Below are 24577 nucleotides of genomic sequence, written 5' to 3'. Positions count from 1 at the left end.
TATATAAGTCCTGGAGCGCTTAATCACTTTGCGGACTGCGTCCATTATAGAGCAATAAAGGAATTACCTTTGACAAGCTATATACCCTTGCGTATTAGTCAAAGGTAGAAATATCTCACAATTTTAATTAAGGTAAACATGCAGCTGAACTGCGTTGAGAAAATACAATGCACTTTGGGACCTTTTCCACAATTTATTATACCAATTACAACGGTTTTTTTCTATCCTTTATTCTTAGGGAACCAAAAAGTTATTCAGGTTTTAATATAAGACACAAATTGTTTATGTATGTTTTATACTATTCATGCTTTTCAACTTTCTCTTTTACCGCAAGCGTTTAGATTAACTGATTTAAAAATATGACAATTTTAGGATATATAAAATGTTGTAATTTTGGGCAGTAACAACCTTATAATTCTTCGTAGGTCTAAAAAAATAACAATGGTTCTAAATGTCCTTCTCATTTAGTTGTTGATTATGAGTCCCATATTTTATGGCAGTCTGGACGCTCAATTCCTTCCATATTCCTTTCTTCGTCCTCACTGACATCGCCCTGAGCCTCAAAACTGTGCTTCACATAATCCATACCCTCCAGGAAACTAACCAATCGGTTTTGTGTCTCCAGGCGGTGGTGATCCACTTTATCGAACATATCATGATTAGGCTTGAGAAATCGATACTGGCCAAATGCCAAAGGATCGATAAGGGCCAGCACCTTTGTAACACTTATGTACACGGTCCGTCCGCTGATGTGGTGACTCATTGTGCTGTATGGAAATCTGAGGGTCATGATAAACTGTAGTATTATATCTGAGGACTTGAAAATGGCCCTGAAGAGCAACTGTGCTTTGAGCAGTTGCACCTGGTATTCTTGGTCATCTTCTGGAAGAAATACCTGTAACTCTAAGGTAGTCATGGTCTGATAGTAGGTCACGGTCGGACGCACTACATTAGTAGGTAGTAGAAATAATGGAATCTTCTCATGGGTATGGTCAGGCGATATCAAAGTCAATGGTGTAGCATCATTGGCAGTATTCGGCTTTCGATTATTTGTAAGAGCACCGTTCATCACAATGTTAAGGAATTCAACTGCATCGCTGACCACATGGTCCGAATTCTTACACGGTTTGCCCCCATCTTCTATCTGCAGATAGGCGCATTTCATGATACACTCGTGCAGCTGGGCAAATTCGTCTTCATTGTGCTGAGGCCTGTCAGATTCGTTGGATTGGTGTGGTGCTTTCGGTGTTTTAGATCGTCTTTCTTGCAGTTCCTGAAGCAGCTCGTTTTCCTTGCCTGACTCGTGAGCAATATTGGCCAGTTTCAGACACCTTCCGCTTAAACCGGGCTGGCTGTGCAGTTTGCCTGGCTGATCGGTCATCGCATCTTTAATTTCTTTGTTTGGTTTGCCATTCGTTTTTTCCTGAACGTTCTTATCTTTTTTTATATTTAATAACACCTCCACAAAAAATTCCCGAATCCTTTTGGCAGCATGCTCACATTTTTTGGCTAAATTGGTTTCAACAAGACACCGTAATAGGCTTAGATGCCGCACATGAGCCTTAAATTGATCAGCATACACCATGGCCACCAGATCCTGGACAAACAAAGTTCCTGCGGCGACGAAATGTATTTTGGTCTGGAGGAAGTAATCCTTTGGAAATTGGGTAAGAATGTACTTTACATTACGACAGTCTTCTTCACTCCAGCTGTGCTCCCCGGAATAAGGCACACAACCGTAAAGCCGCAGATCGCAGGCCAACGGCGCCTTTTGCTGCAACGTCTCCGGACACTCAAACAGTTTTCCACAATTGGTAGAGAAGATCCGCGTGTCAACATCTAGCGCCTGGAGTTCAACCGTCAAATCGGATTGAACTATATTAGGGTTTTTGATAGTCGCCACTTTCAGGACGCGAACCCGCTCTTTTGTCAATGTGGTGTGGTACATACAAATTGTTCCGACAACAGGTGGCCAGTAGCGTCGGGGCTCCTTGCTCTGCATCAGCTGCATACCAAATTCCTGCACAGCCGAGTATTCCATCATTTGCCAGGTGCCTATGATCGGTAGGTGTTCAAGTAAGCGAACGCAAAAATGTGTCGGCGAGTAAACCTTGACCAGCTGAACTTTAACATCTCCAGACGCAGGCAAATAGTCAGGCCTCCTATCCAAATGGGATTGGTAATGACGGCTCTCGCAAACAGGATCGTAGCATTTGCCCAGGAGTAGGATTTGGTCGCACAACGCATGCTGGTCATTCCTGGCTTCGCTCAACTCCTGCCGTACCCGTTTGGCCACCTCAACCAAGTAGTAGTCCACTTTTTGGTGCAGCTGAAGAAAGTCAACGAGACGCGGCAGTTGACGGTGATTGTTATTGTCAAGGAGCACCAGAGAATTCAGTGGCATCTTAACAATGTTTGCTGTGGAATCCACGATATTGCACAGATTGTCGGATATTTTGAGGTGCCTTAATTTAAACTTGCTCCACGACTGACTCATACTGTGATGGATTAGGGTGTGCGCATCTCGGATGTCCAGCTCCGGGCAGTTGTCTGTGCACAGCAGGATAACACCGTGGCTTCTTTCCCGCCAGTTATTGACTTGCTCCCGAACCACCAGATCTGAAGTCTGGTAGTAAGGCAGACAGCTGTAGTTTCGGTCTTCCAGAGCTGCCACAAGGCACTGCATGTCACAGTCATCGCTGCAAAAAATAACGGTACGGTACTCCTTGGGAGACCACTGCTGCAGCATTTGGACCACTGCATTAACTTTAGCTACTGACTGGATTATGGAGATCCGTATACGTGCTCCGCCGTAAACGGCCGCCTCCAGAATATCGCCGAATACAATAGCCGGTTTATCGGTGACCGCTCTTAGTTTAGACATCAGCGTGGGACAATATGACTTTGAAACCATTACTACTTGGGGAGAGTGTGACAGGGGGAGGATCTCCTGCAGCACCTGCTGGGCATTCTGTAGCTGCTCCTTGGACATCAGGTCCACGTCGTCGTACACTAGGAACTGCAGGCAGGGGAATCGCATTAGTCCAGGGGCCTCTTGCCAAAACCATACCAGCTGAGCAGGAGTGGCCACCAGGCAACCAACTCCGTTCAATAGCTTCAGAAAGAACTGGGTACCTTTCGTGGAGGAAATATTGAGGGTCAATGTAAGCCAGTTTTTTTTCTGCGCCTTGCGCAGCATGGCTTGACACAAGGCGCTCACCTGGTGAACGCGTCGCAGATCAGGCACAAGGATCAAGGCTAGGGGCCCATACTGATCCGTTTGCCAGCACTCGTGCTTCACATCCTTGCGCTGGCATGTGCATTCCATTAGGGTGCTGGAAACGGCATGGCAAACAGATGGTACATAAGCCAAAGTGCGACCACTGCCCGGAGCCCCCACAATCATCGCCCCGTGCCCAGATCCTCCGGCCAAGTGTGGCCATGTGTAGCTCTGCAGTCGGAGCAACCGGTTTAGGCCCAAATTCCTCATCGTTTCCAGGATGTGCGGCAGCAGAAAAACCTCCGCAAATCGACGAGCCGGACGCAACAAGCAATTTGCATGGGCCACCGCATACTCGGAGCAGTTAGTAGCCACCAGGGGCCGGACGACATCCTGGGTGCAATACGAGTCGTCAAGCTCGTAGTCTGAGCCTCTGCTGCTCGAAGAAGTGCTGACGGTGATCCTCTGCCAGGTCTTTTCAAGGTTCTCCATTATGTTGGCCAGCTTTTCATCGCTGATTTTCATCATCTTGCAATGGAATACCACAGAAAATATAATTACACTTCATGGAGTTTTGGAAAATATATTACAGAAAATATGACCGCACTTTCTTGTTCTTGAAAAGCATGGAATCAGCTGGAATTCGACAATTTATCGATAAGCTTTCGATCGCCAGTTTTTTCATCGGCTGCAGTAAATCAGTGCTTGCATTAATGAACTGTTATGTAAATTTCCTCATTTAAATTTGAACGGGAAAACCTGCTAGCTCTTGTCGATAACAGGAATTTTCCGACTTTGAATATTTCTTCCCCTTTCGCATAATCCACGTATCAAAGAGCCTCTCGATACCAGATGCAATACATCTAAAACCATCACGATTGATTGGCGCCCTAAATTTTGCAACGAAGTGAGTGTAAGTAGTTGTTTAAAAGCTATCTGCATAAATCTGCGCCAAATTCTTATTTTAGTATGTAACGTCCAGAATCGGACCACTTTATCAATACAACTGCCATAAGAGAAGTCAACAAAATAAATAGGGAAAAAATATATGCAAACTATTAAACATTGTATTACTAATCGGCATGTTTTAAATTTATTGCACTTAATATCATAGATTACGAACTATGGTCCGACATTTTTATACCCGTTACTCGTAGAGTAAAAGGGTATACTAGATTCGTTGAAAAGTATGTAACAGGCAGAAGGAAGCGTTTCCGACCATATAAAGTATATATTCTTGATCAGGATCAATAGCCCAGTCGATCTGGCCATGTCCGTCTGTCCGTCTGTCTGTCCGTATGAACGTCGAGATCTCAGAAACTACAAAAGCTAGAAAGTTGAGATTAAGCATACAGACTCCCAAGACATAGAAGCAGCGCAAGTTTGTCGATTCATGTTGCCACGCCCACTCTAACGCCCACAATTTTGAAAAATGTTTTAATATTTTTTTATTTTTTTATTGGTCTTCTAAATTTCTATCGATTTGCTAAAAAACTTTATGCCACGCCCACACACCGCCCAAAGCTGCCAGGCCCACACTTTTGAAAAATGTTTTGATATTTTTTCATTTTTGTATTAGTCTTGTAAATTTCTATCGATTTGCAAAAAAAAACGTTTTGCCATGCCTACTCTAACGACCACAAACTGCCAAAAACTGTCAGTGTTGAAAACTCTCTCCCGCACTTCCACTAGCTGAGTAACGGGTATCAGATAGTCGGGGAACTCGACTATAGCGTTCTCTCTTGTTTTAAGGTGTACTGCACTTTAGGTTTAAACAAAGATATATGTAGCTTATAGCAAATAATATATAAGTATTACTAATAAATACCATTTAACCATTGACGAATTCTTTAAGCATATCGGCAGCAGACAGCTTTGAGCGCCGGAAAAACTTCCTTTTACCAGTCACCTACTTCACTAAACGGAAACCTCTGATTGCTTTAAAGGCTGGTATTTAAAACCAAGCAAACAGTGTGTCGATATCATAAATCTGTAAGATTTTTTCTTTATTTTTAATTGGTTTTAAATAGGGTACTTAATTAAACAAATTTTTTCTTTGGCATAGTTCACAGAGGCTCCACTTAATTTTATTTATTAAAAAATATATACTACCCGAAAAAAGGTTTTAAATATACAATGTCTATATGCTTCTTTCCAACGATCCCCTGGGAAGCTCATCGATCCCTTAATGCACCTAAACTCGTTGATACATTTTGGCCAGGGCCAGCTAGCAAAAGTCAAGCGCTCAATTACGAAACTTTGTGTTTGGAGCACAAAAACTGTTTTATTTACTCTTTTGCAGCTGTATTCGGTCCTTCCATGGCTCTGGACCACCAGCCAAGAACCAAGAACCAAGCACCTAATATCAGGAGCAACGACTAGAACCGCTACAATATTGTAATTTGGCTGGCAGTCTGCAAAGCCAACCAAAGAAAACAGAAAAGTCAGAGAAAAATCAACTTTGTGCAAATAAATGCAAAATAATATTACGAAAAGTTGACCGTAAAAAGATGCCGGCCCAGTCGAGCAAAAGATGAAAAGTCGTTGCACTCAAAGTGCCTGCTCTCCGGCCACTTAATTTGAAAATAGAATTTTTCCCTCTTGGCGAGGGCCAAACGTTTTGCCGCTTGCGTTTTGCCAATAACTTGGCCATTGATTTCAATTCCATTTCGCCTATCGGCTTTAGCCTCTAGTCGAGCCTTTTTTTCCATACGAATATCATTATTTAATGTGCAATTTGAAGAGTATGTTAATTTCAATCCCATTCTCGTGGGGCTCTAGGTTGTCGGCTCGTAAGGAAATACGTTAGGGGACTCCACTGATTTTTTGTGAATAAATTTTATTATTCCATATGCTGGGACAACTGAGTGAATAAGTATTAGGAAGGGCAAAAAAGAGAAGTCAGTCGAATGGCTGAGGCCCGTCCGACTCTACTTCTTAAATGTACTTTCAGGATCAATTTGGTTCAATTTGCCTAGGTTCGATTCAGAGGCCTAGTGGCGGTAGCGGTAACGCAGACGGCGCACAGTCTTGTAGCGGTAGCCGTCCTTGGCCAGCTCAGTGCCCTCCACAGCGGCCTTTGGCTCAGCCTCAGCCTCAGCAGCAGCGGGGGCGGCAGCGGCGGCCTCGGCGGGGGGCAGGTATTCTCCGTTAGGGGCGGACTCGGCAGCACCCTCATCGGCGACAGCCTCGCGGCGGTGGCGACGGAACTTGAGCCGGCGCACTGTCTTGTACTTGTAGCCATCATCACCCAGAACGGTTTTCAGCTCGGGAGCAAGCTCAACCTGTACGGGTGGCAGGTACTCGCTGCTGGGCTCAGCTATTTCGGAGACGTCGCGGCGGTGACGAGCACGGAACTTAAGCTTGCGCACGGTCTTATAGCGGTAACCGTCGTCGGCCACCTTGGTGTCCCCAATGGCTGCGGCATCTACGGGGGGCAGGTATTCCTGGCTAGGTGCCTTTTCCACGGGCGGAAGGTACTCCTGGTTAGGTACCTCGCGGCGGTGCCGCAGCCTAAGCCGGCGGACGGTCCTGTACTTATATCCGTTCTCCGAGAGCTGGGCGGCCTCCGCCTCGCCGACGGGTGGCAGGTACTCGGAGGAAGGCTCCAGTGCGGTAAGGAGATCTGCGGACTGGGCGGCCGCGAAGCTCACTAGGCAGATGGTAAGGACGGCATTGAAGAGTTTCTGTAAAAAATGTATGCCAAATATTCGATAACTTATTTTGATAGTTAAGATATAGTTGAATACATATCACCACTAAATATTTTAGGACGAAACATTTAGGGCGAAATGAAGCTTACCATTCTGAAGCTATAGTTCTGTAGTTAATTCTAGAACTATTCGAACTGACTGAAGATGTTGCTGTGTCGTTAGTATTGAACCCAATGATGTTTTGCTCCAATTCGGCCGCGTCTTTATAGCCGGACCCTGGCAGGCTTGCTGGAATAAAGTTTTCATTACCAATCTCTGTGGTACGTTAAACTCATTCGAGATGAAATTATAGCCGCCGAGTCGAGTGCTCATCAAAACCAACAAAAAACTCTATTAACCACTTAGGCGATGACAGCGACTCAGGTCTTCGGTGGCCGAATTTGTCGATCCGCATTCGACCACGCACTTGAGCACAATTATTTTTGGATCTGGTTTACGAAGTGAAGTGTCCATTCGTGCGTCGGCGATGACTTGAAAGAGCTCGATGGAGCTAATGTGGAAGAGCATTGCGAGAAGCAAGAACGGGTCTATGTATGAACGTTTCACCGGTCTTCTGCATAACATCACAAGCTGCCAGCAACCGACCACTCCACACGCCAGCCACTCAACAAGTTCTACGCCAGTTTACAAGAGAATTTCGGCGAAGCTCTTGAAAGCTGACCTTGAACACGATTTGCAAATTCGTTTCCCGATTACCTCATAGTCTCTTCAGGTACAATCATCCATGTACTTATGTTGCTTTAATGGGTGCAGATCACTCCACAATGTCTATTTTGGTGCTCCCCACAAGAACATTTTTACAACTCCCGCCTAGGACACTCCATCTATCGGGCACAAAGCGATAAGCCATCTGATTTCGAATGGAACTCGACAAAAACAGACAACAGGCAACAGACAAATATATATGATGACACCGGCAATCGGCAGTAACAATAATGTGCAATTCTGTGTATAATTATGCATTGCCCAGTCGTCGTCCGCATCCGAATTATCTGATTGCAGAAATAAGTGTTGCTGCAACTGGTTTTTATTGTGAATCAAGAACGTGGCGGTGTTCTTAACTCTTTCGACACTGAAACAGTTTATTTAGGTTTTTTTAATAAAAGAAACCTGCACTGGCGTAGGCGTTACTAAAACTAGTTTCCTAACCTCATAAAGAAACTTATTTCCCCTCGGGTCCGTGTGCATTGCAAGCCATAAAACATCGTGCACCGCCTTTTTCGAAGTTAAACGGAGCCGTCGATTCCTGCCCATCGAATTACCTGCCGGTGCGTGGGCCTGTTCACCGTTGCAGCCGGCAATCTGGTGAAGTGAAAGGGCTTAAAGCACTTAAAGGGCTCAAGTGTGTACTCGCCTTGCTTTTGACATCGCCGACATTGCTATGATAATGTGTCATTATATTAAAAGCTTTGCAAACACGCCCCCTACCGTCCACGGGTTGCGCAACCCCTGGTTCTCCGCCTAGTCACGCCCACTTATCACACATCGCCCCCCAACGCCCACCGCCCCCGGCCGACTGAACCACCAAAGAGCCGCCTGGGCTGAAAATTTCATTAGCGTATATACTTTGTGGTTGTGCTGAGCTCTGCTGTGCTTGCTTGTAAAACTAGGATGCCATTGGGAATTGGCCGCAGGTTTATGCGCCTCCTTCAAATACAGCCAACAAAGTAGGCAATTAATTTGTTAATTGGCGTGAATACTGTTAGTCAAATTGATGGCAGTTGACGAACGGGTATGGGGCCAAGCTGCAGAACGATCCATTTCCGGAGCAAATTGAGTTTTCGCACTGTGTTCCATGCAGCGGACTAATTTGGACAGTTGAGTGGATTTGGATTTGGGACAGTCAAAGGCAACATTGTGTAAACTGAGGGGCGGGCGTTCTGATTCAGGGCCAAAGATGTGAAATTTGATTTCCATTAGGTGCCATCGTCAGGCCTCTGGGAGCACATCCATCTCGAGATTTATCCAAAGCTGCTTTACGACCCATTTATATAACCCTTTTAAAAGCTCCATTACTTTTCGTGTTGTAAGCGAACCCGCTCACCTTTTTTTTGGGGCTGGGTATTTGCAATCGAAATTTTATGCATACTTTGTGGCCCAATGCGACGCGTATTGTTTTTATGCTCTCCACATGCCGATGATATTTTTCTCATTGTCCAAAAGGCCATTTAAAGAGGTTTTGATCTTTTCATTACAGCCATCAAAAAACACAAAGTCCAGCTCCTGCCCCACCCACCAGCGCCTCATTCCAATGATTTGATTTGCACAAAGGCCAAATGCGATTTCACGGCCATGTGGGCTGTCCACGTATCTGAAATAATCAAGAGGTGCGAGCCGTGCAACAGTGCGTATTATGAATTTGGTTAAACGGCTCGCTGCGTCGACGATTTGGGCCGGAACTAAAATGCGCTTTTACCGCAGCTTACGTGTTCACAGAAACGCAGGTCGAATTTTCGTTTATTTTGACATCAGGCACCTACTGTGCGCAAATAAATAGGGAACATGGTGTGTTTATTTAGTAGCTGGCCTCTATACCGATGACACACGTAAAAAGCAATTAGTGTGAGCATCTGGAAAATGTTAATTGAAAATATATGTACGCCTTGCAGCCAGTCCGCTCGGATTATCATTATCCCCACTATTGCCAGTTTCCGAGCACGCGAGTTTCGAGCACTCGAGTTCATAAATGCCATGTCCTTGGATGTAGCACCTGTCATCGTGGTCGGTCTACCCACATATGGAGTGTCATCATTACGACCTTTTTCGCCCGCTTAGCATATGCTGAATATGTCCGCTTAATTCACAAATCCCCAGCTGGCCCAGCTGACCACCTTCCGCCCATTTTGACCACTCGACAGCCGTTTTTTGCACTGATGCCCCGGGCGGTGTCAAACAATATTTATATACTAGTTGCCTTCGCTTTTACATTCGCATAATGCGCGGATTATTTTCTTAATTGATGTCGATCGCCTATTATGTGCACAAGCCCCAGCTGCCAGCAATCGGCCAATGAATGCGAGATTTAAATTTTAAAACTGCGCCCGCGCTGTGGCTGTGGAAAATTTCTCGCGCTAGAAGTTAATTTGATTTTGTTGACCGCATGTACATTTTGAACTATTTGACTTTGACAAAATTGCGGATTCAAATTGCATTGGGCAGAAGCATGAGCACCCTGGCGGCTGGTGGGCAGCGAATGGAGTAACCAGAATCATTAGCAATTTCGGTTTTTATTCTGTATTGCAAATTGAAAATTTGTGTTAATTGGTCTGCAGAGTGCCGGATAGAACCAACAAGGAATAGTCTCATTTTGGTTTCCAGCTTACCGATACAATTGGAACAAAAGTTTACAATAGGCAAAAAGAAAATGAGCCCAGTTTCTGCCAAATATGGCCATCTAAAAGGGCATCTCCAATTAAAAACAAATGAATAATTGCCAGCCTTCAGAACTCCTATCCCAAATCGCTCTATAGGCGATAGGTTCATGAGAAATGCATGGAACTCAATATCCGGTCGACTCCAGCGGCCTGCCTCCGCGGCCCGACTCCCTTCCTGCTACACATTACAGGATTAAGCACTTAGCAACTATTTTACGCACGCATTTTAAATGAATTATGCATTATTTATAAATAAATAAAATGCTCACGCACCGAAAACTTTGCCCATGACGTGCAGTCCACTCCCCCGGCTCTCTGCACCGGAACCCACAGGGCCGTTCCCGCGGATGCTAGGGATGTTGGTGTTGAAAGCCGCAGGACGAACATGTTGCGCTTAAAATACTTTGCTAATTTTCGCTAATATTTACCAGGTGCAACGATGCCGAGGGGAATTCTCTGCCCCGCGTCCCCTTTGGTGCTTGTTGTTTGTTGTTTGTTGTGCTGTTGGCGTCTCTGGTCTTTCGGTTCGTTTCGGACTGTCTGCCTGTCGGACATAACAAATATTTAAACGTATTTAATTAAAACTCACAAATGAAACCACAAACGTAGAGTGCGCGCAATAAGCGCCTAAAATGGCTGGATCTCCGCCCCCTCGTCCCTTACCATTAGAGCTATGGACAGTGCCCATTTGAGGCATTTATTGTTTATTTATCTACCTTTCGCTGCATCGCAACGGATACTTTTAGGCCGAAATTTTATTTGATCCCCAGTGCAGCGCAAATTGCGTTGCATACTGGGAGGGCTAGCGGCAGAGCGGTTTCGGGGAATGTGAATCGATAAAATAAAAATTGCATCCGCAAAGCCGGCAGAATATGGCCATTTAATACCGCCATCCACTCGCTATGACAGAAATTTCAGCTGCACGACAGCATTTACACCCGTCAGATACGAATCGACCATGTAAAGAGGGCCAATTTCTGATAAATACACAATACTTACACTCTGGTTCACTCTTTGGCGCGTAGAACCGCGCTCCATACTGTACGGGTCGCTGCAGCGATCTGATCGTATCGAACTGGGCCTTAAAGCATACTTAAAGGAGATTTCTGGCTTGCTAGCCCGAAAAATAGGAGAGAAATGTGCTGAGGGCTTGTGCTCGCCAATGCTAAAATAGCAGCGTGTGAAAAATTGCATTTTTCCGCATATGTGCGCAGCAAAGACACAAAAGTCAAATTACACTCCTCTCCGCAATATCCTTTTTTTTCTTTCCCTCCGCCATTCTCTGCCACGTAAGCATTTGATATGCTCTTAAAGTGCATAAATTAGTACTGGGAAGAGATTGAAATAGAAGGGGTTAAGGCGAAATCCGGGCAAAACAATTGTATTTTCTCAGTGGACGCCTTTGTGGACCATCCGGCGATGGCAATCCTCCATTTGGCATATTCAGGACCCGTCCCATCTATTCATATGTGCTGCACTGTGTGTGTGTGCTTGTTTGCATTATCCAAGCAACTTTTGTCTGGCTTTTTGGCTATGCGCTGCGATTTTTTCGACCCGTCCCGACTATTTACTCTGGAAGTTTCCCAGTGCTTTAGATATTTGGGAGGAGTGGAGAAAGTGGAGGACACGAAGAGCGTTGGAGGCCAGATTCTTTACCATTTAACTAAGCCGGTTAGCAAACAGAGTGGGTTCTGGACTTGGGACTGTACGGCAGTCCCTCGTTGCCAAAAGGAACATATAAATACGCTCGGAATGGGCTGCTCAAGCCCAAAAAGTAGTTTTGGTTCTGTCGTTGAGACCTGAAAAGTTGCAAAGAATGGAGCTCGAGGACCGACTGCACCAGTCCGTGGATAAATATTTATGAGCTCTCATTCCGTTTCGGGTCCCCAGGATTTGTCCGTGTTTCTAGGCTCACATCTCAATTAAATGTAAGAACCACGTTATGTTGAAAATCATTGCATTTTTAATAAACAAGAAGGGACAAAATTCGTTTCTCTTTTGGCTAATAATAACAAATGTGGGAGGCTTAGCAGCTAAAAAGCTTAATCACTAAGTGCGGCTACGCTCGGCGACTGCACGCGTATCCGCGATGACATACATATTATGATACAATTCCATTAACATAACGATATTAATTGTGACAAACATACAAATATGTGACCAATATTAATCTCTATATATAAGTATATTAACAAATATCACAACAAATAGGGCATTGCGGCGGAATCGTTTGGCTTGATTAAAATTTGGTTGGTGAAGGAGGGGTAAAACAAAAAAATGGTAAAATAGAGTCTGCTCTGAGCTCTCTCTAGAAGTCCTGAGGCGCACAGAAATAACAAATCCCAAGGGCCTGAAAAATATAGCCGGCCGAGTGCAGATCTATTTAATTTCCATGCGCAATCTATTCATCTCTCTCACATAAACGTGCTAGCTAAGAAGGCAGATGAGTCTTGGTTCTATTCAGAATAAGATGCAAAGTCGAATAAAGTTTAAGCTTTTGAAAAGGGTTACAGTGTATACAGCTAGAAGAGCCTCTGGCCCTTACAGCTTTTCGGAGAACTCGTACGGCGGGGGCAGTTGGCCGTTTTCGACCTTGTAGTCCGGCTCAAAGCCAGGATTCTCGTGCTGCCCCTGGTTCTGCATAGCGTTTGCCGCCGCCTCGGCGTGGTTGCGACTCCTGCTTATCTGCGTTGAGTTCCGCATGCCATAACAGAAGTAAATCACGAAGCCGATCACAATCCAAATAAGGAAGCGGATCCATGTGTTCAGATCCAGCTGAAACATCAGGTACAAATTCGCAAACACGCTAAGGCAGGGTACGAACGGCACCAGCGGCACCTTGAAGGTAAGCTCGATGGTCGACACCGGCTGCATGCCGATCACCACGCAAATAAGGATTAACAGTGCGCCCACCAAGCTGAGGGCCACAATCCCGCCGGTGCTGTCCAGGTCGAAGACCTTTTGGAAGGAGCACCAGACTAGGCAAAATATGGCGAATACTACAATGCCCACTTTGGTGATTGACGAGGTCATAGAATTGGGCACCCGGAAGGAGTTGCCGTTAAAGAATTGCCGGAAAACGTTCGGAGCCTTGACAGACACCAACTTGGTCATATCCTCGTCTTGGTAGCGCAGCACTAGCACGCAAATTGCTACGATGGTGTAGGCCAACAGGGTTCCAATGGACATCATGTCCACCAGCTGATCCAGGTTAAAAAGCAGGGCCATAATTGCTGAGGAAGGGAAGGACGTAGAGTTATAAATAAAAGGACGAAAGGGACACTTCCTGACAGCGTACTTACATGCAAAGATTCCAGAAACAATGGTGGCCAGGAGCGGGGTCTTCGTGTAGCTGTTCACGGTGGACAACTTCTTGAACAATATGCCGTCTTTGCCCATTGCGTAGAGGATGCGAGGCAGTGGAAACATGGCGCCCAACAGACTAGTGCAGAGCGCAAACACAGCGCCAATGGTCACAATCCACTTAATGGTGTACCACTCGACGGCATCGAAAGCGTGCGGGAAGGGTGCTTCCTTATCCTGGAGGTAGTAGGGCAGCATCATCGTCAGTACCGTCGACACTCCGAAGTAGGATAGGAAGATTATGATCAGCGACACCACGATAGAGAGCGGAATGTTGCGCTTTGGGTTGATGGCCTCCTCGCCCGTGGTGGCGATGCAGTCAAACCCCACAAATCCGTAGAAGCATTTGGCAGCCCCGGCCATCACTCCAGCAATGCCGAACGGCATGAAGCCGCCCGTGCCAAAGCCCTCAGGAACGTCTTTCTCCGGGATGCGCCAGTTGTCGACGTTGGCGTTCATGGCGCCGGCCACAAGGACGATTGCGATCGTAACCAGATTGACTGTGGTGAAAATGTTGTTCAGGAAGCTAGACTCTTTGGCGCCAAAGGCAAGGATGCCTGCCAGGAGGAGAACCATTCCGAAGGACAAAAAGTCGGGGTAGTCGCCCAGAAATTCTACATCGATGTGCATCGACTCATTCAATGTTTTCGACATGGTGTTGTTGATCAGAGAGTCGAAGTAGCCGCTCAAGCCGCGCGCAACTGAAGCTGTGCCAATAACATACTCCAGGATGAGGTTCCATCCTATGGTGAAGGCGACGAACTCGCCAATGGTCACGTAACTGTATACGTAGGCACTTCCCGCCTTGGGCACACGGGCGGCGAACTCCGCATAACAGATTCCCGCGAAGGCAGACGCGATGGCCGCAATCAGAAAGGAAATGGTCACCGCTGGCCCGGCGGTGTTGAAGGCCACCTGACCAGCCAGCACATAGACTCCCAGTCCCAGAGTACTGCCCACTCCCAGGGCAGTCAGATCAAAGAGGTTCAGAACTCGCGCCAACTGGGACTCGCCTTCGTTCACGTCCTCCGTCTTGCGACGCGTAAGTGCCATCCACAGTTTGGTCATGGCTTAAAAGAATCAGATCGGTCATAATTATGTACTACTTGTATAACATAAAAGCGAGCTGGACCATAACAACCTGCTTAGATTTCTGCGATCGAAGCTTAATTCACTTTTAAATCGCTTTCCATCATACTTAGATCCTAAATTATTCGGTACCATTTTATCCCTCCACTCGATAAAAAACAGATGCGTAAGCTTATTAATCAGTAGTCCAAAAGTAGTCTATAATCGAATATCATTCTCAAATCAAGATTGTTCACTTGTCGTGGTTATACCCGTCACTCGTAAAGTAAAAGGGTATAGTATATTTGTTAAAACGTATGTAACAGGTAGATGAAAGCGTTTCCAAGCATATAAACGTTGAGAACTATAAAAGCAGGAACTAAAAAGGCTATAAAGTTGAATTGAGGCATAGCGCAGTGCAAGTTTATTAACCGATGTTGCAAAGCCACTCTAAGCCCGCAAACCAATCTATACTGCTACGCCCACACTTTTGAAAAATGTTTTCATATTTTGTTCTATTGATTTGTTAAAAAAAACTTTTTGCCACGCCCACTATAACGCCTAACTGGCCAAAACTGTCACGACTACCTGTGAAAAATGTTTGAAATTTCTCATTTGCACTGCCAATAGCTGGTATCTGCCAATCGAGGAACTCGAATATAGCGTTTTCTATTGATTTATTTGGCTACGTCCGGATTGTATAAGTTATTAATCACTCTAAACTGCTCCAGCAAAGTACAATGTCTCGTGTTTTTGGATAATTAATGCTTGTTGCGATTGCCATTGAAATGCTTTTGTGTATATTTAATGAAATATTTGATAGCGTTCCAAAGCAAGGCAAGTAAACATATATCAGCACAATTCAAAAATTATTGATACTTTGAAAGTCTTTTAGCACTTAAAATTCCCAAAGCCCAGCAATTATTAATTTAAATTTTCTAAATGAATATTAGAGGGCCTGACGGACATGGCTACATGAAAGGATAGGCTTTCTGACCAACGAGTTCATTGCTAATAGTATCCATTAGAAACTGTGGAACGAATTTTCAACTTTGTGACCGGCATAATCAAATGATTTTAGACCATGAAGGGACCGCAAGAATTAGCCTCCAACTTGCTTTCTCAAGAAAGTTATAGTTTAAAGCTACAATGATCGTGAATATTTTAAGGTCAATAAATCTCTCTCCATTATAAGCGTTAACAAATTTAGCTTTTAAAGACATACATTGATGTGTCATAGAACTCGAAATGCAAATGGATTTGTTGTCGCACTGGTCATAGTTTTGGAAATTATTCCGTATATAACTGGCAATTCGAATTCCGCGCTTAAAGACTTTTTCTCAGATAAATCAGATGTTACATTCATAAATGTAATTGTCAAAGGGAAAAGAGAAACGATTAGGTTTGGAGTTTGTCAGCTCGTGACTTGTTTTTGGGAAACCCAGTAATAATCATAATATTAACGACATAGTTGCCGTAATCGGGCTAGTAATCTGACTGTTCTACAAGTTCAAATTATTTGGCTTTACCCAACCCCACCGGCCGATAAACCGCCTAGCAGCCAGTGAAGCACGCGCCAGGCTTTATCTTATCGGCCGAAGTTCAATGTAGGAATCTCAGATTAGCTGGCGAAATCTCTGTAAAAGCAAGGACCAATGTCGAGGAACTCAAGAGGCTGTATAGTGGATCGATTGGATAGATTTCGAAGGTGGCAAGCGAAAGCCGGCCTTGATTCTTTCGAGGACCGATGATGAGCTTTCGCTGGGCCGTTGAAAGTGCGAGTACTAACAAACCGTCAAATCGGCCCACGGAGTGGTTACAAGTTTACAGCCAATACTTGCACTGATATCGATAACCTGTTTTCACAGACTTATCTGCTGGCGTACGGTTGTCAACTGGGCTGTAAAAACAAAAGTGTATCCCCGAGCTGGAGCCGCGTAATAAAATGTAATACACTCTAGAGACTGTCAAACATTTTACTAGATGCGAAGCTTGTAGGTCGATAGAACAGCATTTGGAATGCCGAGGCAGACAATATAATTAAATCGTGTCTATACCTAATTAAGAGTTGACGCCTATACCGAAGCATAAATATTCCTCGAACATGCTGCATCGGTGTGGATTTTTATTTCTTTTTGTGTTTTTTACTGTTTTTACAATTATTTTTCATTATTTTGGGGCTTTTCTTGATAAAAGCTCACGTTGTTCTGGATGACAATTATGAATTACACAATTTTATTAGCTCGCCATTAAGTTTATAATCGTTCTCTTTGCTTTCAGACAGATTGGGGATTGGGCCTAATGATAACAAATCTTATAACGAACCGCCAGTTACCGAGGCACCGAGTTTTTTCACACTTCAAAGAACAATACCAATATACACAGTCGGTAAGTTGGGTCCTGAAAAACACATACTTTTCCTCTTTATTTTTACGCCGGCTCGATTTGAAAGTCGCACCGTTTCACTTCAGTCGCGTTAAGTCCAATAAAATAACTGCCGATCAGGTAACCGCGCGCGACGCTCTCCAAAGTGCTTCTGATCGTCGTGTGCTGCTGGCGGATCGGTTAAAGCTTTGGTTTCGCATTTGGCCGACGCGTCGGCAGATTGCTAACCACTTTTTCCCAACGAAACGAAAGCCGTGTCGCCCTGGATTTCCGGATCAATCCGATTCGTGGCCGAGGGCAATATAATGTTGGTTTTCGAGACGATAGGACTGGCCGAGATTCTGAGACCTGGTCTCAGAGCCGTATGTTGAACTCGGGCAACCACTCCCAATTACATAAATATGTCGCCTAATAGCGGGTGTTAGCAGCTGCACTAGCCTCGGCGGCCTGACGTCACCGCGATAAGCTGTTTTTGACCGCCGCTCGTGCCATTGATAAGCCATTGTCGAGCGGTTCGGGCCACATTATTTTGTGGATTGCAGGACGGACAATGTGAACTGTGCCCGTCCCCGCTCCCCCGAAAGCTACGTTGGCACGTTGGTACGCCGAAAAATGCGAGTCGAGCAAGCTTCGCCACCGTTAGCCATGAAGTTTTAGCCGTAAACTCGGCGTAAACAAAATACAGTCAAGCCGCATAAAACGCATACCAATGAACGCGCGTGGCTATGGCGATCACCTGGCACCCGACCTTGACCCTGTTGGGGGCCTTTAGCGCAGCCTGCAACTCCAAGCCCGAAAGACACTAAAATGTTCTGAAAACATCTGCCAGCTGTTCTGCTTGATAGAGAAACACCTTTCGGGCTTACGAAAACTTTTTCATCAGGCAGCTCAGTTTTTTTCCACACCTCGACTTGGACTAGACGGCTCTTCAGCCGGGTCCAAATCGCAATTCATATCAAATTGATCAGGTGGTTCACCACTGCCACTGGGTCTCCGCTTTCAAATTTTAAGCGGAGGCTACGGCCCATGACCAATGACTTGTCAAGATACTTCTTGCCTGCCTGGCATGGCCCAAACAGAGGCGAGACTGGCTCTCAAAGTGGCCGAGGCGGTGGAAGGGGCTAGTCAAACTCGAAAAACAAATCACAAAGCCCCAAACATCTTAAAATCTCGTTTGCCAGTCCATAGTCCAGCCTACCTACCTCCAGTAGGCCTACTTCTTTGCAACGTGAATCGCAGTGAGACATGGACTCCAATCGCCATGCTGCGATTACATGTGCGCCAATGCAACGGGGTGACGGCGAATAAATGAACAGCGAAATCCCAACGTCTCTATTTGATGTGTCATTAACGGCCATCTCGTGGCGGTACCACTCTTCTCAGGGCTCGTCGAGGCATTTTGACGTCAGATGGTCGTTTTGTGACGTCACTGGTGCGTGATACAAATAATTGCCGGAGATGAAGTAAATGATCGCTAATTTTATTCGATTGCCCGCAAATATTTGAACAATTCATTGACCATGGTTAAACATTTTCACACCTTCGCCAGACGTCTTGGCCTGTGTAGGTAGGTAGGACTTGGTCTCTCTTGCCAGCGTCACCACTACGTGTCCAAAATGGAGCAGTTGGGAAGCGATATCGGGGGATTATGGCACGCCAAATCGGTTTACGATCCGCACAATATATTTGCTTTTCAATTTATGAGCCCCCAACTGCGGCCCAGCATTTACGATCCCAGCACGATTGCGTTCAAACTGCCGACCTGCCCTCCACTAGCCACCTTTTCAAAGCACTTGACTGGCTCGTTTCAATGAAAACTTCATAAACACTTCCTTTGACACTTTTCTTGCCTTTATGGCCCTCAATTAGCAAAAGGATTGTAAATATCTTTTCAATTTTATTTCATCTTTCCTTTTCGTTAGATGGGATCAAAGCATTTTTATAGCGTTTCCCAGACGGACAATAAAAATTAGTCAAATTGTATAATCCCACGGGTTCTGGAGCATACAAACATACGTTATCTTCCCCAGCGGCAGATTAATCGCTCGAGATTTTTGGGCCTACGAAAATGCGAGGGGCAAGAAGACGCACCCATGCATTGGCTTAGTGCAAAGTCGGCCTCCGTCGCGTCGGCGGTGCCATATAATTTCATTTGCCTAATATCTGATGCAATTAAAGTAGGCCCTCATCCATTTGGCAAGAACCGCGATAAGAGATAACTGCACTGAAACAAGCAATTCCCATATTGTATTTGGCCACTTGGCAGCGACTCGTGAGTTCACCTGATAAGAGATAACAGAAAGGGAGAGGGTGTTGCCCACTCCTCGTCGCACTATCTTGAACATTATCTGGCATGGCCTTTACCAATTCCTGAGGCCGTCCTTACAGCTCCAAGGAACCAAGAACAGACAATGTACGAGCCCGTCCCTTAGTCTGATTCTCCTGTCAAACGGGCTCCATTTGATAGACACTCCATACCTAAATTTCGTGAAAAAAAGATTAGGGTGAATACTTTGTCAGAATTTGTTTTCCATTATCAACAGTTTTCGAGCTCGCACGCTGCGCTGACACTTGTGAAGGAACAATAAGTAGACAATGAGTTTGAAATTGATTGATTGGCTGTTTCTGAGATTTATTTGTCAATACCGTTAGACGTTATTACCGGAGAAGTGTCTAGGTTCCTGTTTGTACGTATGAACATCTCTTATCACCGAGATTGCTTTTACCATCCACTACCCCAAGCGAACTCTGTGCATTTTCGGACTTTTCAGAAAGTTTCACAGCGAACGGGGAGAGCATTTTGCGTACTCCAAATCTTGACTATTTTTCATTAGCCGTCTAGGACGTGCGGGCTGTGGGGAGTTAACGTGCCTATAACAATGGGTTCTCTTTTAATACGGCTTGTTGAGTGCTCAGTGTTGCTTGCAAATTGTTTGTGACTTTTAAGCTGCCTTTTTCGTCGAGCGGGAGAAGTTTTCTTGACTTGACATTCGCGAAGCCTGTTGGAACTGTAAGGGTAACTGCGAAATAGCTACATATGTAAATGGTGGGCTAAAAAGCAAGTCAAATGGAATGCACAGGGGAAACAACAAGAATATGCGCCCTCAAATTGCAATGGGGTGAATCACAGCCATCTGAGTCCCAGCCAAAGCCAACTACCCATCACAACAATTTTGTTGTTATCTCTGTAAATCACCGATTACGCGATTACAAATTAATCTTACTCTGATACGGCTCTTAGAGAATAATGTATTTACCTGCTTTCGGCGTACTTTAAATCCTTTAAAGTGGTACTGATAATATTTCTGGAAATCAGCTAAGATTGCCTGTTAAAATTATTGATTGAAATCTGGTTTTGGGGACAACAACAAATCACTCCTATTTCTGAACAGATTATTTTATCAGCTTCGGTTGCCAAGTGCCGTTTACCGTCCTACTTCTCACCGATAGTCGGGCCGATACGTTGCCGTAAATAATCTGATCGCAGGAAAGTAAGCCTTCAACCTAGTGTTAACCTACTCCAAGTACAGATCATCATTGCCAAAACTCCGCTAATCCACGTCTACGGTGAAGCCATCGCTGATGACCTTAATTGTACCCAGTAACGACCTCTACCAAAATAAAAATCAAATCACATTGCTCTCTTTGATTTCAAAATCTGAAAAAGCTAATCCAATTATAACTAGAGAGATCGCTATGATGAGTACCTCGACTATTAGATACTTTGTACTCGGCTAGTGGGAGTGTGAGCGAGAAATTTTACAATTTAATTATCTTGTTCTTACACTTGAGATTCAGATCCGTTTTTTCTCGGCGATTAATTTCCATGATATTCATACATGAATTACTTCCAATAATCCCGAAATTAAAATTCAAAATGAGATAATACAGTAAAAAATAGTGTTGTTGGAAAAACGGAAGCCATAGTTAAGATTAATTGTTGTAAAATAATAAAATAATTAACTCTTGAATCTAAAAAAAACAAGAGAGAACGCTATAGTCGAGTTCCCCGACTATCTGATACCCGTTACTCAGCTAGTAGAAGTGCGAAGTCTTCAACACTGACAGTGTTTGGCGGTTTGTGGGCGTTAGAGTGGGCGTGGCAAAAAGTGTTTTGGCAAATCAATAGAAATTTACAATACTAATACAAAAATGAAAAAATATCAAAACATTTTTCAAAAGTGTGGGCGTGGCAGTTTTGGGCGGTTTGTGGGCGTTAGAGTGGGCGTGGCAACATGAATCGACAAACTTACTCTACGAGTAACGGGTATAATCACCACTGTAAATAGCAACAAAAAATTGAAACGTAATTTATAATTCAATTTCTTAAAATCAATTATTAACAAGAGAGAACGCTATAGTCCAGCTCGCCGACTATCAGATGCTCAGCTAGGGGAAGTGCAAACGATAAATTTTTCTGGCATATCGATTGGTTGGGAATATGAAAAATAAAATGAATAACCTTTAAACATTTCTTACAGGTGTAGGCGGGACAGTTTTGGGCAGTAGCATTTTTTGGCATAGCAATAGAAATTGGCAAGAGATGTGAAAGTTCTTACGGACGGGCAGAGAGACGTATGTACATACATATGTAAATAGTCTTGTCGACTCGGCAAGTGATCCTGAAACGCCTCCCTTTACTTCTTACATAGTTTTCAACGAATATAGATTTAAAACAAGAGAGAACGCTATAGTCGAGTTCCCCGACTATCTGATACCCGTTACTCAGCTAGTGGAAGGGAGGAGAGTCTTAAACATAGTTTTTGGCGGTTTGTAGGCGTTATTGTGGGCGTGGCAGAAAGTTTTTTGGCAATTCGATAGAAATTTACAAGACTAATACAAAAACGAAAAAATATCAAATCATTTTTGAAAAATGTGGGCGTGGCAGATTTGGGCGGTTTGTGGGCGTTAGAGTGGGCGTGGCAAAAAGTTTTTTTGCAAATCGATAGAAATTTACAAGACTAATACAAAAATGAAAAAATATCAAAACATTTTTCAAAAGTGTGGGCGTGGCAGATTTGGGCGGTTTGTGGGCGTTAGAGTGGGCGTGGCAAAAAGTTTTTTTGCAAATCGATAGAAATTTACAAGACTAATACAAAAATGAAAAAATATCAAAACATTTTTCAAAAGTGTGGGCGTGGCAGATTTGGGCGGTTTGTGGGCGTTAGAGTGGGCGTGGCAGCATGAATCAATAAACTTGCGCTGCGTCTATGTCTCTGGAGTCTGTATGCTTAATCTCAACTTTCTAGCTTTTGTAGTTCCTGAGATCACAGCGTTCATACGGACGGACAGACAGACAGACGGACAGACGGACAGACGGACAGACAGACGGACGGACAGACGGACATGGCCAGATCGACTCGGCTATTGATCCTGATCAAGAATATATATACTTTATATGGTCGGAAACGCTTCCTTCTGCCTGTTACATACTTTTCAACGAATCTAGTATACCCTTTTACTCTACGAGTAACGGGTATAAATATGGTTATTTCTAGCATAATTCTTATTAATTCTTAGTCTGTCACAATCGTTATATATGCACATATGTTAACATATTTTCAATGTCGCAAATACTGTACATTACATAGTATATGCGGAATACAAAAACAAAAAGAAAGTCCCAGGGGTTAAAAAAAATTCAGAATGCCGAAAAAAAGCAGTCGACTGCTCTCCAAAACCGGAATTACCGTAGTTTACTTAAACTTTCTGTGTTTCAGGTTCGATGGGTTATAACTTTTACGTGATGTGCAGCAGTGCAGATTGGGATTACGGCAATCGACAGTCAAATGACACTTTATTGAAAGCACTTTTCGTAAATAATTCTCGCTTTGTTTTACATACAAGCCTGCGATCGCGTCAAGGTACAACAACAGTAATTAACTCTCATTCCCGCGCTCCTCGCGAAATGCATTAAGCCCAATCCGCGACAAAACAAACTGCAGACGAATGAATACTTGTGTCGCACATCGTTTTAGCAACGAATGCAAAGAGGAATCAAGAGGAATAAAGAGAAGGTGTGACGATCCGCGCAAAAACTAACGGGGCAACACAGTCGGTAGCATTTTAATTGCTGCATGAGAATACCATAGCCTAATTAAACTTTGAACACATCAATTTTAAGATAAAGTAAGAAATAATATCAATATCAATAATATCAATTTTTAGATTAATTTATCAATAAATAATTACAAAACTGGTATATAAGGGGTTTAAAATTTAAAATGGGTAACAGTTAATACTACAGTAATCAACAACACTGGTTCCATGCAGAAGTACTTTAGTATAGTTTATTAATCACATTTACTACAAGTATATTTAAAATTATCTTAGAGCATGCATAAGGACAAACCAAGAGAGAAGGTTAAAGTATTGTTACCCGACTATCAAATACCCGTTACTCAGCTGGTAGACTCTTTTTTGGCATATCGATAGAAATGAAGGGGAAAAAAAAAAAAATTGAAGAAAAATTAAAATTTGTTAAAAGTATGGGCGTGACAATCTTGGCGGTTTTGTGGGCATTAGAAGGGGCGTTGTCAAAATGTTTACAACTAATCTAGTATACCCTCTTAATCTATGGGTAACGGGTATAATGATATCAATTTAGAAACACGCTTTAATATTACTTTTTAAACGACTGGTAGGGAGTATAAATTGGATGTTTATAAAACGTATGTTTGTGTGTATGTTCAAGCGTATTCGAATTCTGCGAATTGATTTTAGATATTAATACGCTAATGTACACATAAGAACATTTTGACAATTGGCAAACCAATAACTTACACGATTTCGTACTAAAATACACAAATGTACATCTAAGAGCCACATCTTTTAAATAGAGGGTTTTCCCGGGCGTTGCGTTTTCCCCACGATCCGTGAAAAACAGGTTAAGGCTGTTACGTGCCGCTGCATACTGCAAGCGACCAAGTCTACTGCTCACACATTAATGCAGTTGGATTTAGGTAAAGCCGAGGAAAGAAGATAACTTTGGCAAGCCGATGCTTATATACCCTTGCAGAATTTATAAACCAAAACAGGAGCGAGCACTTTAGTCGACGAATCTAATACCCTCTTACACTTTGAGAAACAGGATTAAAAACAAGAGAGAACGCTGTAGTCGAGTTCCCCGACTATCTGATACCCGTTACTCAGCTAGTGGAAGCGTGAAGTAGAAATTTTAGCACTGACAGTCTTTGGCGGTTTGTGGCCGTTTTAGTAGATTAGTAAATTACAAGACTAACTGAAAAATGAAAAAATATCAAATCATTTTCAAAAGTGTGGGCGTTAGAGTAGGCGTGGCATGGCATCGACATAGGGCCTCGGAGAACTTGACTATAGCATTCTCTCTTGTTTTTCAATAACAGCCACTATATTATATATTCGTTCCGACCCGCCAGTTTTGACTTATAGAAAAATAATATAAAACTGACTGACCGACAGACGAATATGACTAT

At 43.9% G+C, this 24577-nt stretch overlaps 3 protein-coding genes across 6 annotated transcripts; all 3 read right to left on the bottom strand.

Annotated features, from left to right (window-relative positions):
* Positions 1–200: 200 nt before the first annotated feature.
* Positions 201–3851, bottom strand: LOC120449125 (putative ATP-dependent RNA helicase BoYb). The gene is made up of 2 exons (XM_039631438.1): positions 3811–3851; positions 201–3748 (listed from the first exon to the last, which is right to left on the bottom strand). Exon 2 carries the CDS (start codon positions 3746–3748, stop codon positions 476–478), a length of 3273 nt encoding a protein of 1090 aa, XP_039487372.1. The 5' UTR covers positions 3811–3851; the 3' UTR covers positions 201–475.
* A 2235-nt stretch (positions 3852–6086) lies between these two features.
* On the bottom strand, positions 6087–7118 carry LOC120449194. The gene is made up of 2 exons (XM_039631547.1): positions 7023–7118; positions 6087–6906 (listed from the first exon to the last, which is right to left on the bottom strand). The coding sequence occupies exons 1-2, from the start codon at positions 7023–7025 to the stop codon at positions 6214–6216; spliced, it is 696 nt and encodes a 231-aa protein (XP_039487481.1). The 5' UTR covers positions 7026–7118; the 3' UTR covers positions 6087–6213.
* A 5134-nt stretch (positions 7119–12252) lies between these two features.
* On the bottom strand, positions 12253–24051 carry LOC120447635 (cationic amino acid transporter 3). Of its 4 annotated transcripts, none has more exons than XM_039629142.2 (3): positions 23907–24051; positions 13610–14740; positions 12253–13540 (listed from the first exon to the last, which is right to left on the bottom strand). In XM_039629142.2, exons 2-3 carry the CDS (start codon positions 14736–14738, stop codon positions 12849–12851), a joined length of 1821 nt encoding a protein of 606 aa, XP_039485076.1. In that variant the 5' UTR covers positions 14739–14740; positions 23907–24051; the 3' UTR covers positions 12253–12848. The 4 variants fall into 4 exon arrangements, with proteins under 4 accessions (XP_039485076.1, XP_039485072.1, XP_039485073.1 ...); XM_039629138.2 differs by lacking the exon at positions 23907–24051 and adding an exon at positions 22968–23112; XM_039629139.2 differs by lacking the exon at positions 23907–24051 and adding an exon at positions 22814–23104.
* Positions 24052–24577: the final 526 nt, after the last annotated feature.

The sequence above is a fragment of the Drosophila santomea genome, chromosome 3L, assembly GCF_016746245.2.
Source record: "Drosophila santomea strain STO CAGO 1482 chromosome 3L, Prin_Dsan_1.1, whole genome shotgun sequence".
NCBI lineage: Eukaryota > Metazoa > Arthropoda > Insecta > Diptera > Drosophilidae > Drosophila > Drosophila santomea.
This window is presented reverse-complemented; position numbering and strand designations above follow the sequence as displayed.

What these genes read in the sequence shown, in the direction of transcription:
- LOC120447635 (XM_039629138.2), bottom strand. Translation starts at nt 23,037, where the DNA reads ATGCATTTCGCGAGGAGCGCGGGAATGAGAGTTAATTACTGTTGTTGT. An exon ending in CTTGACGCGATCGCAGGCTT is followed by an intron (nt 14,741 to 22,967) that starts GTATGTAAAACA and finishes GATTCTTTTAAG; the next exon opens with CCATGACCAAACTGTGGATG. An exon ending in TGTTTCTGGAATCTTTGCAT is followed by an intron (nt 13,541 to 13,609) that starts GTAAGTACGCTG and finishes TCCCTTCCTCAG; the next exon opens with CAATTATGGCCCTGCTTTTT.
- LOC120449125 (XM_039631438.1), bottom strand. Translation starts at nt 3,748, where the DNA reads ATGATGAAAATCAGCGATGAAAAGCTGGCCAACATAATGGAGAACCTT.